The sequence below is a fragment of the Microtus ochrogaster genome, chromosome 19 (assembly GCF_000317375.1).
Source record: "Microtus ochrogaster isolate Prairie Vole_2 chromosome 19, MicOch1.0, whole genome shotgun sequence".
In the NCBI taxonomy this organism is placed as follows: Eukaryota; Metazoa; Chordata; class Mammalia; order Rodentia; family Cricetidae; genus Microtus; species Microtus ochrogaster.
The window spans coordinates 53,399,249-53,415,897 of NC_022021.1; the positions used below are offsets into that span (position 1 = coordinate 53,399,249).

The 16,649-nt window shown below is 38.4% G+C and overlaps 1 protein-coding gene across 4 annotated transcripts in view; it reads right to left on the bottom strand.

Annotated features, from left to right (window-relative positions):
* Positions 1-16,643, bottom strand: part of Kif2a (kinesin family member 2A) — a 57,050-nt gene extending 40,407 nt beyond the window's left edge. For all 4 annotated transcript variants that reach the window (XM_005356763.3, XM_013349788.1, XM_005356762.3 and 1 more), the window contains exon 1: positions 16,565-16,643. In XM_005356763.3, the coding sequence (XP_005356820.1) occupies positions 16,565-16,628 (64 nt within the window). In that variant the 5' untranslated portion in view covers positions 16,629-16,643. The remainder of the gene's footprint in view (positions 1-16,564) is intronic.
* Positions 16,644-16,649: the final 6 nt, after the last annotated feature.

Consider the following 16,649-nt stretch of genomic DNA (forward strand, 5'->3'; position numbering starts at 1 on the left):
CAATTATTACATGTTCTCACTCATAGGTGGTTTTTAAACATAAAGCAAAGAAAGCCTGCCTACAAATCACAATCCCAGAGAACTTAGACAACAATGAGGACACTAAGACTTACATAGACCTAATCTAATCTACATGCGAAGTAGAAAGTAGAAAAAGACAATATCTCCTGAGTAAATCAGGAGCATGGGGACCTTGGGAAAGGGTTGAAGGGGGAAGGGGAGCAAAGAAAAATGTAGAGCTCAATAAATATAAAAAAAGAAAACAAAATTACAAATGAACAGTTAAGAGTATATGCTCCAATTCAAGTCACTTTTGATGCAGTGAATAAAAATAAATACATGAATTTAAGGCTTTCTAATCTTAAAAAATTAATATGGCTACTTGAGACAGGATTAGTGATTCTTAATTTGTAAAAGTTCATATATTTACTGAACTGCCAAAAACAAGTTTTGAATGTTGACAACTGCCTTTTGGTCTTTTAGAACAGGACCCTATTATATGTTTTCTGGTTTACAGCTGAATTCATAGCAGCTGTGAGGCTAAGAAATGCCAGCAACCAATTAGGCAAGCACAAACCTTGTCTAGCATATAAAGTATAATTGGTTGCAAATGCAGGAGACAAGAGCCAAAATAAATCAATCAAAAGTACTGACAAAATTTTATTACAATCATTCAAAAAAGCAGAATATTTACTATATAGCAGATATATTTATTTTATTTTAAAAAGGACAAACATGGAAAAACTAAATTCCTTTCATATTCAAGCAGCTTTTAAGAAGGCTGCAGCTGTTTATCACAGACCTAGGAATACAAACTCACTGTTCTGTGGGTAATTATTCAAATTACAGGTTTGAGGATGCTCAAGTATACAAATGACAAATCTTCCCCGAAAGTGAATAATATTTTATCAGTAATTCTTAAAGTTTCAGCAGGGCGATGGTGGCGCACGCCTTTAATCCCAGCACTCGGGAGGCAGAGGCAGGCGGATCTCTGTGAGTTCGAGACCAGCCTGGTCTACAAGAGCTAGTTCCAGGACAGGCTCCAAAGCCACAGAGAAACCCTGTCTCGAAAAACCAAAAAAAATAAAAAATCCTTAAAGTTTCTACAAAACTTTCTCTTTTCTCATTTAACATCTTAATATCTAAATAATACATAAAATTTGTACAAAATACACTCAAAATGTAAAAATTAATAAGTAATTAGTAAAATAAAACTTGAATTATAAAACTGTTTATAATGTTGACTTTCAAACATTTTAGAATTGTTAAAATCTAATGTTTGTACTTGAGGTATGATAAGTTTAAAAATAACAAAAAGTTATTTACAATTAAAATATACTTAAACAAATCATGGGAGATACACACATGTATAGTTATGTAATGAAAAACACAAAACTGTATCTTGTGTTACAATAAATTTGAATATAAGATTCTGGGACCAGCAGGCATGGAGAGGACCAGAGTTCAAGCCCCAGGCCCCCAACAATATGATAACTCCTCCAAGTTGTCCTCTGACCTCCATACATGCGGCACGACACTCGTGCACACAAAATAAATGTAATTTAAAAAATTTAACTTCTCTAGTTTGTCTATTCTTAAGCAATCTCCTCAAACTTTCAGTAAGAATATGGTTACATAATCTAAAGTTTCAGTGTTTTATTGCATAGACTTTTAAAACTAAGCTACATTATTGCCTTCTGTGTCTCAGGCAGGAGAGAAGAAAAGCATACATAAATACCCATTCTCAGAACAAAGAAGTAACTTTTATTACAAAACTTTAATTCTATAAAATTCTATACATATTAGGAATACATGCCTGGCTCTTTCCAGACAGAATGTTAATCAGCAGTTGGTAAACAGTTATCTGAAAGAGCTTTCTTCAAGGTGGAGTCCCTGCCAGAGAACCTTGATGAATTACCCTAGAGCCCACAGACCGCACTCTGTGCCATTTGTACTGTGTGACTTGTTAAACTGTCTTAACTCTTCCTGCCAGAGCCTCCTGAGTGTTGGGATGACAAGTACTTACTATCATGTCTGTCTTCTCATATTACATGTGTTGATTCTAGTCAAGTTTATATTTAGTTATAGAACTGCCAGTGTTCTATATAACTGAATATAATTCAAATGTCTGAATACATCTTTTTGAGTCATAACAAAATATTTTACGCTGATTAGCTTCCGCCCCCCCCCCCCATATTTTGGTCTAAGGAGATCTGTCTCAAGACCTTTTTTTAAAAGAGATAATTCCATTCTTCAAATGATTCAAAAAGCATGCTCTTTGGGAAACACAATAACAACCCATTGCTAGGAAAGTTCAATACAATGATATTCTATAATTAACATAATAGGAGAAGGCTAGAGGAAGATTAGTAAATATCTTAGAACACAAAGACTAAAAGCACTAAAGATGCTACAAAAGCATCACCTAGAAAATGAAAGACATTAAGTACACAGTAACAGTCAGTCCTGCTTCATTAACCAACCGCCTAAAGGCTGTTTAGCTCTAACAGTAAATACAGGTTTGTTCCTGAGAGGCCAGAAAGGAATCAGCTGAATTTTCAGAGATTATAAAGGCACAGATGAGTAGGCAGGTCCAGCAGAAGTCAATTCTTAAGCTGATATCCAGGTTTCACTAACTAATCTAAGCAGTGTAGAGAATCCTTACATTACACCATCAACAGCTTTGCTGGAGCAAGGTGTCATTAGAGAAGAACAAATACCATGCCAGCTGACACTGGTAACTAACTGTACTGTTGCTATTTAATAAATCCCTAGGGAATGCGACTTTGCCCAACATAGTTCTTTCTATTTTGGTTCATCACACTTATGTTACTCTTATTACCAAATTTAAAAGTTCTAGCATGGTCTTTCTTAGGCCTTATACATAAACCTGACATTTTGATGGGGGTGGGGAGAGACACAATATAGCTTAGACTTTTCATCAAGAAAAGGTAACTTCAAAACAAGATATACTTTCACCCATATTGCATACAAATTATTTTCTCCCAATCTTTTTTTCATCAGCAGTCCACTATTTTGAGAAGGGATATAAAAACTAACTGCTCAGTTTCTTTGGGGTGACCCGGAAGGGTTTCCTCTTTGTTATTCTGGGATAACTGAGCTACACTGTACAACAGAACAATTATTTGAAAGAGTTCACTGTAAAGCCCTTTGCAAGATTAAATCACTGTGATTTCCTATGTCTTCTATATTTGGAGTTGGTAAGTGAAGATTTAAAAGTACCAAAATTGAACTGTAACTAGAATATAAAAGCTCAAATTCTAAAATGATTATGATTACAGCTAAACCAATAAAAACCTTTGTTTTAAGGCCCTAAAATATCCACTTAATGTGGTGACAAGAAATGACACTGCAGTTCCACTTGCAGAGGTTCCTAACTGTGGAACAAGAGAGACCATACTCCACAAAGTTATTCTCTGACCTCCACATGTGTGCTGCTGCAAACATTCAACCACACACCCAACACATAAAAATTTTAAATCCTTAAGTAGGGGTTATTAACTAAGTAAATTTAAACACTTGGGAACTTTAAAGGACATCTTCACATGTCCCTCTGTGATAAAATATCCAAAATAGATCTGGGCTAAGAAAAATGCCTTGTTCTCTAGAATACCGCAATTTTACGCACCAATGTTGCTAAAACAACACATTCTGCTGAATATACCGAGCAGTCTCACCTAAAGACTCAAATTCTTACTCAAAGGAAATTCCACTCAAGAACTGGCTATAGAGGTATCTTCTCTTATGCCTGAACACACCCTTACATGAGAATAACACTATAACGTTACTACATCCTCAATTTCTCATCACAATCTCTTCTACACCACCAATGGAATTCTGTGGTAGTAGTGGCTAAACAGCTTTCTCAAATTTCTGTTTTCAATGTCTGGTCAAATAGACAAGGGCCATTCCTTCAAGTTCTTAAATAGTTAAGGTTAAATAGAGAATACAAAATTACATAGTCTAGAGTAAAAGATATACAAAGAGTGGAGTTATAGGAGCTCAGTGCGGACAGTGTGGCTAAAGTCAAGCTACTGAGTTTCATTTTATACATATCAAGCTTGGGGCTATCTACCTAGTAGTGCTATCAAGTAAGCTGGCTGGTTCTGGGAGTAGTCCAGCTGAAGAGAAAAGCTTCAGCACACCAGTTTCTCACCAACAAAGATAATGTCCTAAAGAGGATGAAAAAAATGGCTCTCAAGGAGAACATATATCAGATATTACAACAGTTCAGGCCATTCCCAAGGGCCACACACATGAAGAGATGCACAGACAACAGGTATCTGTGGTACTAAAATTTCATTGTGAGGGAGTGACAAGGGAAAAATGTAAAAAAGGCTCTTTGGGGGAATAAAAATAATAATGACGACGATGATGATAATACAACACTTGTAGAAACACTGATCCACATAGCATTTAAAGGCTAACTGTGATCACAGAGAGCAAGCACAGAAGTCCTAGGTTTTCATTTGTCTGCGCAAGGCAACTAATGGTAGCAGTACAGGTGATCCAGATGTTGTCAGAGACAAGGAAAACCCAGCAGAGTATCAGAACACAACTGAAGAAGGTATTTCAAAAGGAAAGAATCAACCATCAAATTCTGCTCCCGATCCAAGCTGGAGTAAGAACAATGCCTAATGTAAAGACAATCAATGAGGGTCTGACCAGTAGGCACTTTGCAGGCAGAAAGGTAAATTCTTGCTTTGTGGAAGGCAAATAGCCAAGTTCCAGCAAACTAAAAAGAATTAATTCTTTGACCACTGATTCTACTTCAAGGATTTTAATCCCTACTAATTTTTTCTTACTAGAAAAAGGGCCAACAAGATGGATAAAGTGAATAAAAGGAAAGCACTTGCCACCAAGCCTGGCAACTTGAGTTGGAATGGCAGGACCTACCCAGTAGAAGGATAGAATTAACTTCCCAAATTTGTCTTCTGACTTACACATGCATACACTCCTTTCATACAGAATCTACAAATGATGCACAAGCATGCCTATCAATAAAAGACAAGTAAATAAAATAGCTGACATGTTCAGCTACTAATAAAATGTAATCATGAGAAAGAACGAGACTACTGTGCTCAAACACTCTACAGGAGGGGGAGGGAAGGCTCACACATACATTCCCAGCACTGGGTGAAGCTGAGACAAAGGACCATCACAAGTTCTAGGCCAGACTGAGCCACACAGTTAAATTAAATCATAAATCATTTTATACAGTTATTGTGTAGGGAAGTACATAATGAAACATATCTATACTACATATAGGTATCTAGATATACGCAGGCACACTTGCTGAAAGACAAAAGAGCTCTCACTTAAGAAGTTGGTAACACTTAACTGGAAGGACAAATGGTTGTGGGCAAAAAGGATGGAGACTTTTCAATACATGTACATGCTTTCTGGAACTTAATGGTTAACCATGGAGCTATACTGCTAATCAAAAATCGGTAATTACACTTAAGAAAATTTAAAGTATACATTAAGAGCAATAGTGCACATCACTTTGTCATGTCATACATTTTATGCCTGGAGAAGAGCAACACAAATCATATTAAAAAAAAAAAAAAAAGAATGTCAAAGCTTGTGTAGAAAGAGTAGCATGGCTACTCCACTTAAACACTGACTCAGCAAACTGTCAATCTTGTCTAGAGACCATCTGCTAGGTAGTGGGGACAAAGCAGACCCGGAGTCTGACCAGACAAAATTAAGCAGTTAATACACTCTCATGAGCATTCTGACCAAATAAACAGATGGGATGCAGAACATAAAACTTGGATTCATCTTAGGAATAAAAAGGGTGGGATGTTTAACGATAGCTAAAAAGAAAAAGGAGTTACCCAGCATGTCTGGAGTAGCCTATGTTTCAAACTAAGTGACAAGAATGATGCTATGAAGTGGGGCAGACTGCTCAGGCTTGCTAAGAAACAGCAAGTAATCAAAGGTGGAGAGATCTTCCAGAAACTGTTGCAGCAACATAGACAAGTTTCCAGCCTGACCAAAGTCATGGTGCAGGATGAATTAGAAGGGTGAAAGAGTACTTGAGCATTTCATTAAGACAACTGAGGATAGAACATGAAGTCCAGAGCAAAGAGTCAAGGAAGACAACTTGGTTTCAGAGTTAGGCAAAAGAAAAAGTAAAGTGATGACATACATCTACACTTAAGGACTAGTTCAATTATGGGCTCGCTAAATAAGAAGTTTATGAAACATTCAAGAGGAGATATGTAGTAATCCATTAAATAACATTGTGTTTCTAGAACCATTCCGCCTAGGCTAAAAAGAATTCAGTTTACCTAATATAGCGAGAACTATGTGAGAAGTGCTTCAGGTTTAGGACCAATACCCGAGGTACATGATCTCTCGGAGAATAGATAAAGCACCCTAAATAGGGAAGGAAAGATATGGGGTATAGCAGGAAGACAGAAAATTCTACTGTATACTTTAAATAACGGCTTTTAATAAAGACATAAGAATTGGTAAGGTTAAAAGCAATGTATCACTCAAAATAAAACTGCAAACTGAAAGAAGAGAGAGAATACCTACTGTTCTGGGGGATTGTGTATGGGGAAAAGAGCATCAATAATCCAAATATAACTGTAAAACAACAGGTTTATAAAACTGAAGACCTTGGAAGCTGAAAGGGCCCTGAACTGATCAATTATATCAGCACTCTTACCAAGTTGTAATTGGACACATTTTTGTGACAATACCCACTGCCCATCTAGCAAGCATCTGCTAGAGTATCTTCCTGTCTAGACCTTTGAATCTCGTCAACAGGGAGGTAATAGTTATTCATGTTTGTTATACATACATTCAGATTAATTAGATTCTTTAGATACACAGAGATTGTATTCTGCCTAGATAATCTTCAACCACTTCAAGGATCTGTAGAAGATGGCATTTAAATAACTTATAGAGTTACACTGACATGAGACATGATTGCTCCTGACAGCACCAATCTATTCCCAAGAGAATGTTGAGCACCAAAGACACTTCACTAGGAGTTTTGTTTTCTTCTTGGCACAACTGGCCTTTGGGCAAGGAACTGCCCCTGCCTCGTCCCCTGACAAGTACATGGTATCTGGACTGGATAAGCAGGACACAAGGAAAAGGATGGCCAAACCTTGCCAAGACAGGGTAAGACGGTTCTGAAAAAATCTCCTGCCTCTGAAAATGGTCTGTCAGTTACGCTAGGCCTTAGCCAAAGTTGGTTGCTTCAACATTGCAAATGAGACTCTGGGTGATTGCTCAGGTAGCTAATTGTCTCTGTCATATTCTACTGGCTTTGGAAGCTGTTTGATTGCACTTCCTGGCCACTCCAGTAATACTATCTTCCTTCTCAGGCCTTTGATGGGGTTGAAGATTAGATAGTCATAGTTACCTTCCTCTCATGATTTAGCCAAGCTTATTTCCGATGCAAGATTTATACTCTTTTGTCATGTGTTTCTTGCTTAATATTGCTTATGTTGTTTGTAATTTTATACTTGATATCTATTCCTATTGTATATAGTTTTATATTGGGTTTGGATCGCTCTTGTTTAGACAAAAGGGGGAGATGATGGAAAACCTTGTTAGCCAATCATTTTTAAGAGGTGGGTCTTAGTTAAGGTATAGCTTTGCTGGGATCCAGGGCAGGTACTCTCTTTCTGTGCCTTTTCCTGTGGGACATTGCTGTGATTGGATTTGTTTCCTGTTTCATGACTTTTCCCCCTATAATAAATAAAACATAATTGTTTCATCCTTAGCTAACCGGATTATTTCAACACAGTATTTTACCAAATATCTGCATGTGACTAAATTCCAAGATTTATCTCTAGTGAATTAGAAGCCTCTAATTTTTGTCATTTGCTAAATCCTTACATCCACTTCTCTTTAGTGTCCCACAGTAAATTACAGTTCTGTTACCTGTAAAATTATTGCCTCCCAAACCAAACTAAGACTCCACATACGTTTAAAGCTGTTTGCACCCCAAACTCAAACAGAAAATAATTCCACATGCTTACATCTTAGAGCAGAGATATGCCATTGTTAAATCATTTTATAGTCAATATTGGCCAATCTCAAGGATGATGCATCAAGAAGCAATGCTTGAATTGGACATTCATCATAATATCGAACTATAAACTTACTATGTCCATAGGCTAAAATAAAGAAATTATTTATTCTAGTTGTCAAATATATCTGAATCTTTCTCACTGTACTACATAGCTCATTTAAAATTATGTTAGCAAACTCACATCTCTTAGTATATTAGCCAATATACTAAGTATGATTTTTTTAAAAAAAAAAAATTCTGGTGCTGGGGTATAGCTCAGTTGAATAAGTAACTGCCTAGCATGTAGAAAACTCAGAAAAGTAATGGCCTAACATATGCAAAGCCTTGACTTCAGTCCTTATAACTGAATAGGGTGTAGTAATTCCAGTGCTGGGGATGGGGAGGCAGGAGGATCTTAAATTCACGGTCATCCTCCATTACATAGTGAGTTAAGTACAGTCAGCCTAGCACACAAGTGATTCTGTCTTAAAAATAAAAAAGCAAGGGGCTGAAGAGATAACTCGGTGGTTAAGGGCACTAGCTGCTTCTAGAGGTCCTAAGTTCAATTTCCAGCAGCCACATGGTGGCTCACTTCTGGCATAAAGTCATACATGCAGATGGAATACCCATACATTATACATTAAATAAATAAATCATAAAAATAAATAGACACAAACATGAATTCCATGGTTTAATTCATCTTTATTCTTAAAGTATTATATATTACCATTAATTGGCCCATTATTTTCAAAGGAGATCTAGACAAAGTTTGCACATCCCTTTCCCCTTTTTAAGTTCACAGAGATTTCCCGTATGCTTCTGACAGAATAAACAGGAGAAATCTGGGAGGAGGAGAAAAGGAGGATGCTGGGGCCAGTCACACAGTCCCACAATGTAAGAAAAGGAAAAGGCCCAGAGTCAAAAGGTACATCAGATAATTTAAGTTAAGGAAAGCTGGCTAGAAATAAGCCAAACTGGGCATTTATAAGAAAGAATAAGCTTCCATTTGTGTGATTATTTGGAAGCTGGGTGACGGGTAAAGAAAAAAAAAAGAGTAAAACACACAACAGCAACAATTAGCACAAGCGATGCCACCACATAACAAGGTTATTGCCTTGCTTTTGTCTCATCTGCTTCTGAGTACTGTTCACCTCCTAGACCAACGCAATCTTCACCACGCTAATTCTCATTTTCTGTAGTTCTGTCTCTAAGCTATCACTAATCACTTGGCTAACTTTTGTTACGGCTTTCAGGAGATTAAGTCCTACAGTAGTTTCCAAGTGTCCTAGAAACTAATTCCAAGATGCTTACCTTACCTTTTTTTCCAAGCCTTTAACGAGGTGCTCTAGGTCCCCCTCCCCCATTTCCTTGTGTTCTTCATCTCTCACCCTTCCAACCCCGTCTGAAATTCCCTTTATCAACAGTCCAATGTTTCCAGCTCAGGAACTTCTTCCATGTTGTGCTATAAGCCCAGAATGCTGCCTCCTCCACCAATACATTCTCCACTATTTACATTTTACTTTCCATGAAGTTTAGCCAGGATCATTAGGAAAATCCAGCTTTTTTGAAAATAAAGGGTCACAATCCTGGCTAGAATCTGTGTGAAGCAGGGAAGACAGAGTCTGCCTTACAGGCTGTCATGAAAATCCAGTACTGTATGGCACACATTTAGCAAAGGGCATGAATGCTAAATCCCTGCAGATATCAAAAGAACAAGTGACTTTTAAAAATTCTGACATAGGGTCTCACTTTATAACCTGGATGGTCTTCAATCTGCAGAGATCATCCTGCTTGGATCAACTTTTTAAAAAAGAAATTAAAGTTAAACAGCAGTATAGAAGATGGAAGCTAATAGGTCTGTCTGTTCATCAAAAGTTATGATCACTCAACAAATGTAATCATACACATATTCGTTCTTGATCCTATCTCTAAAAATAACTTTACATATATGGAACTTTATTAAAAATTAGTGTCAAAACCTACAAAAAGGGGATTCTTTGAAAGTAAATAAAATATAACAGAGGAGTACTTGGCAACACTGTGAAGGGTGTCTATTCTCAATCACACTGACTATGAGCAGCTGGTAGAATGCTCTACCTATGTCCATATCCGATGTCCTTAGTCTGTGTCTGTAAGGGTTCCCACTCGGGTTCTCTAAGAAAAAACAGCTGTCAGGAGCCGATGGTCTGCCAGAAACTTAAAACTGGAGTACATTATGCCTTTTGAAATTAGAACAAAGGTTAAAAATTAGGAAAAATAGTAGATCACTAGTGGCAAGTAATGCCAATCCATCTAACTGGCAAGGACTATCGGAATCAGAGCTATAGTAAGCTGAATGTGGGTTCTCGAGGAAAGAAGAGGAAGAGGCAAACAGGGAGTCTAACTGGAGCCTAACTCTAAAAAGGCACAGGTTTACACAGACTAGCATGCACCTATTAGTACTAGTCACACTACTAAAACCATTTGTTTCTTTATTAGGACTTTGTTCATTCCATTTCTACACATAACTGAATGTAGGACATGGAATAATTTAATGAAATCTGTCATTAAAAACACAGAAATGGGATATTTCATTATTTTTTCATATACTACAATCATTTAAGGTCTATATTCCAAAATACTTCACACTCTAGTGTGTGAATGTGCAAGTTTTATTATAACGTGTAAAGAGAAAAATATTATCAAAAAATAAGAAAGGTCTAGACAAACTGAACCCACGGCCCTGCAATTGCTCTACCACTGAGCGACACTCTTAGCCTTGGAAATATGAATTTTACTTTAAACAAATCAACAGTGCTTAGAATTGAACCCAGAATCTACCACTAAGCTACATGTCCAGATGACATGTGACTTTTAAGAAAGACATTTGCTTCCTCACTGTACTCTTTGAATACAACAAAAAGCTGACACAATTATCTGACAATGAGTTGATATGCTATTTCACTGTGTTTTCATTAGACAAGACCCCACTGCCCGTGCATCTGAACTTACTTTGCTCTCTATGTTATCTATGTGGCACAGCATCCACAGCTTTTATGAATCCCTAAGTACTTGGATGTTTAGTATGAGAAAACACTATTGTCTATTTTTTAAAGAGTTTTATCTTTTTAAAATTTACCTTTGTGTGTAAAGTATAAGGGTGTTTTCCCTGCGTGTATATCAATGCCCACATGCATTCCTAGTACCTTTGGAAGCCAGAAGAAGGTGTTACATCCCCTGGAATTGGACTATAGCCTGTTATGAGCTATCATGTGGGTGCTAGGAGTTGAACCCAAGTCCTTCAGAAAAGCAGCCAATGCTCGTCCCTTACATCTACTTCAGCTTTGCACCAGACATGCTTAGTGTGTCTCAATTGCACACATATAATGATATATTGAGGAAAAGACCCTATTATCAAATTGGTGTGTGAGTATCTTACACACGTAAACTGGGGTTAATTTTATTGATTTCTTAAAAAGTGTGCCTGTGTTTTGACTGCAGTTCTTCATAAGACCAGGCATCAATTTTCAGTTTGTGGTATCATATCAAGGAATCAACATTTCAGATCTGCAGTTTCAGACCATAGATTTTCATATTAGAGATAGCTTTTAAAAAGTTGGTGGGTGACATAAAGAAAATCAACTTTGCTCCAAAAGTAAACCAGAAGAATAAAGCTCAGTTTTATCTAGAGTTTAAAGTGTTTTTTTTTTCTTTTCTGGTTTTTCTGTCACTTTGGATCCTGTCCTGGAACTAGCTCTTGTAAACCAGGCTGGCCTTGAACTCACACCTGTTTAAAGTGTATTTAAAGTCTATGTCTATCCTTTAAGCTAAGAATGTTTAAACAAATACTTGCAAAACAAACAAGTATCTTAAGCAATTACTTTAGGTTAAAGAGCAGAGGATATTAAACCAGAAACTGGCTGAATTCAAGAATTGAGCTTTGCAAAGAGTAATGTAATTTTGTTGCTGCTGTTCTGTGTTTTACCACATAGCCTAGACTGGCCTCAAACTTGTGGAGATCCTCCTGCCTCAGCTTCCCTCTGGTGTGCTGCATTCTAGAGATTCTACAAGCAGTTGGTCGATATACTATTATCCAATTAAACTGTGGCTAGAAAGAGTAGATCTCCCGTGCTTGTCCTTGGGTTTCCACACTGGTTTGTTTTAATGTGTTTCAGCAAGTGCAAGCTTAACTGGTTCTTCTCTGCTTCCTCCAAAATTAATAAGTATATATAGACATGTGGCAGTGAAAGTTAACACACAACCTTTCCTACACATCCGCCACAGGATGGAGTGGCTAGATAAATAGATTCCTAGCTTTTTGTGATACTGGTGGAAGCAAAAATGACTTTCAGAAGCCTTCAATTGCTAACTCTTTACCTTTGTAAATGATAAAATGTTCAAATTTGATTTCACCAATTTGACAAATGTAAGCTTTGTTACAAATTGATAGTTTTCTAAGCTCCTTTCATAGTAATGGAGGGAATTCTATTACAGGGTCTTGTGTTTCTCAAAAAGAAAATTAATATTCACAAAGTATAAAACATCCTATCATCAAAACAACATTTGCTAGCATTTAGTAGTCACTAATTAGCATCTGACCAGGCTATGTCCTTTTTGAACCATGTGAGCTTGGCAAATGATGCATCTGCTGTCTTTCTACTCTGCTTATTACTTCATATGGTCCCTGTAAGAACCCAAGTAGATAATATGTTTAGAAGCAACTAGAAAACTATACCTAATAAATATAACACCAAAGCAATACCATCTTAATCACCTGCAAGAGGAAATTACCAATCTATAAAACGCCCAATCTGTCCTGGTCCCAAAACAGTCACATAATTACTATTGTAGTCTTACACTGACCACTTTTAATTATTTAAGTTGTAACTCTATTCATCAGAAGCCTATAAAATGGCATGTAAGGATGAACTAGTAGAATAATAAATGGCAAAGCATACCTCTCTGCCCTAAGCTCCAGTGTTCCTGACGACCCTCTGAAATCCCCATCTCCTCTGCTTTTCAGATGCCTTAATGAAGACACTGCTTTCTCTATGTTTAATTAAGAAACAGGAACACTCTAGTAACTATTATTTATCACAATGTGGCTCTACACAATGCTCTGCAGTACCTTTTCCATAAGTGAGACACAATTTCTACACACTGACTAGGCTGTAGAAAGAGGTATATGTAGTTCTGAAGGAGCAGAGAATTCCTCCTTTTGTGCAATCATTCTTGGTAGTCAGGTTTCTATACCATGCAAGGCGAGTTAACTGCCACTGACAAGCTATGTGATCTACACAGGTTACTCATGTTGATCCATGACTCAGTTTCCATTTATACAAAATGAGAATCTTCCAAGATTTTTAGTTGAAAATTAAAACAAGCCCATTAGACAACAAATCAACTAAGAGACCAATGCCACCTCAGCTGCACTTTTCAAATATTTACTATTTTTCAGCAGTGCCCCAGTTCCCTAAAGGGTAACCAGTCACTGTTACTACAGATTTTTTAGTTTAATAGGGGAGTTTTAAAAAAGATTTTTCCCAATACAGGCTATCTGTGTAACTGTAGTTTTTAAGAGTCACTGAATTCTAAAATGGACCTGAATCAAGTAATATTAAGGCCTAAGCAAGAGAATGTGTCTATTTTAAGAAATCATTCCAATTTCATACCAGTTTACCTATGAATGAAAGCAATCTCTAGACTCTAAGCCAAATTCTTGCCATATCTAACCTTATAATATTGGAGGGGGGAACATAATAATACAAAATTCAAATAACCAGAAAACCTTAGATCATTCTGCTTTAATCATCCCTGAGGATCCTGGGAAGAGGCCACCAGGGAAGGGGACTCACAGTGGGAAGATGGTAGTTCAGAAGTCAGCACAGAGAGAGGACTCTATTTCCTGATAAAATTCCAGTTGACTAATTAAAATAATGCAAAGATTGATTCTCTCCTCCCATAACAAACATCCTGGAGACGGAACTCAGGTCATCAGGCTGAACCTTTTCACCAGCCCTAACACAATGTTTGAAAACAAAACTCCAAAAATGAGCAATGCACTCACTCAACTGGGACCCACATGGGCGTGTGGGGTGAGGCACAGATGTACTCAAGCAAACAAAGTATTTTAATCCTGTGAGAGAAGACATCTTCACATGCCTCCACTGCACTCTCTATATGAAAACCTACTTTAGCCATGCAGTCTGAAAACATTAGGCAGTACGGTTCTAAGTATAACGCTTAAGCAAATGTGCTGTCTCACGAATGAGATGACTTAGGATGACTTGGGAATTCAGAAGCCCACTGGTAATCCGGTTTTAACTATCAGTGAGGACTTCCTGGAATTAGAGTTTTTGCAAGATCTTCAAAGACATAAATGGGCCCATTTTGGTTTATGATTTGGCCTTTGGACTTCTTTAATATATAACTATCCTTGATAGGAACAAAAATCATGCATGCCGTACAGTGTTGCCCAGTTAACAGCAGGCTGAAGTGGCTCTTCTTTACTCCTGTGATTTCAGGTCTCAGGAATCAGTGTTTATCTAACCACAAGGCTGGTTTATTTATTTTTATTTTTTACAAAAACCACTGATGTTTTATCCAATCACTGATCTGCTGCAGAAGGAAGAAAGCAAAAACAGCCCCCTTAAAGTGAAAAGAGAGAAAGTTTGGGGGAAATCGTCCAAACTGTGAAACACTTTGAATGCTATTTCCTTTAGAGGTTACCCACTTTTTCAGGGCTGAAGATGTAGTTCAACTGCTGAGTGCTTGATCCCCAGGACCATATAAATTGGCACTCAGAAGGTGGAGGCGGGAGGCAGTCAAGGTTCTCAGCTACAAAACAAGTTCAAGGCCAGTTTGAGATTAAGGTCTCCAAAAATAAGGTGTGAAACGCTTTGAAAGAGCTACCCACCTTTACCCTTTTGCATCCAAGGCACTTAAGCATTTACAGCCTATAGTTAGCACAGTACACACTGTACTGACATTACTACTTCTTGTGAGAAGCCACTTCTTAAAATGTTGTCTAGGTTACTATAACCTGGAATATAAAGCTCTCATGTGTCAGAATTTCTGCTATAGGCTGAAGTTGAAGGCGGAAGAAACTTTATTATATGCCCATATCCTAAAATTACCATAGTTAAGACTTGCAAGACTGTAAGAACTTACATTTTTATTATACTTCCAAGTTTTAAATTAACACGTAAATCCTGCATTTGTTGATATACAGCTAATCCGCATTCACCAAAAACTAAAATGGCATGAAACAGCATAACAATTACAAGAAAGCAATCTGCAGAGAAATAATAAAGTAAACCCCAATCGAAATAAAGGAAACATCTCTTTCCCATTTGGTAACTTCTAAAGCTCTTATACACAAATTATGATGCTTCCAGTTACCACAAATTACTTCAGAAGCAAAGAGGAAGGAAAAATCACTAGCCGTATAGGGTCTTCCCAAACATCATAAATAACAGGAAAACCAATCTACTCATATCTATTGACATAACTTGGTCGAATTTGGTAGAAATCAAAAAGTGGGTGTCATGTCCACGCCCTTATTAACTAGGGTAAAGGATGGTGAATAGGCCAAAAGTAAGTAAAAAGAATTGGTTATGGGGGAGATGCAGTCAAGAATCAACTCATAATTCAAGCTAACCTGCTTCTCAATATACGAATTAAGGAATATAATTTCATTCATCCCCTTTTTCTCATTATTTCCTTTACAATCTAAACGATTTCCATTTTACACTTCGAAATCAGTGACATGAAACATTTCCCCCCAAGAGGAATCCGCAAAAACAACTATAAGACCGGTCTTGAAAAAAAAGGAATTAAACATGTGTCTTCACCTCGCCTTACACTTTTCTCAGTTACCTCCCGAGGGTGTGAAAATATCAACATCCGGTCGCCCACCCCCACGTCTCAGTAGTGCCTCGAGTGGACTGCGTCCACGTCTCTCCGTCCTCTCCATCCCTTACACGACCATCACCTTGGCAAAGCGTATCGAGCATTTCTTTCCGTTGCTCCCCCCCACCCCTTTTCATGGCCGAGTGCAGCATTCTCTGCATCCTTCTCCCAGGAAAGGGACGAGCAAAAAGGAAAGCAGAGCGTGCTTGGAGAGGACAGGCGAAGGGGCCTGACAACCGGAGAGCAGTTAAAAACAACCGGATGGTTGCCCATCAGCGTCTGCCTGGCAGTCGGCTCTCTCGGTGCAGAAACCCCCCGATCTTCACGCTGCCGCCCTCGCCACGCCACGGCTGCAGGCACCGGTAAAAGGCAGAGCCGGGAGAGCGCGAGGCACGGTCAGCCCTAACGGAGTCCCCGGGGAGGACCGTCAAGCCGGGAGCGGCCCCCGCCCGGCCAGCCCTGCGGCCGGGGCCCCCGCACTGCAGCGGCGCTCGGGCGGACCCCACGCCCGCCTCATCCGCACAACGCCGCACACAAAAGCGCCCGGGCCGCCGCCTTCCCGCCCCCACAACCCCGCGGAGCAATCAAAGGGCCGACTGGCCCGGCGCGACTCACCATCGCTACGCTTGATTTCCACGTAAATCCCGATCTGGATCTTGCCGAAGTTGGCCGTTGCCATCACCTCATCCGGAGCGGCGGC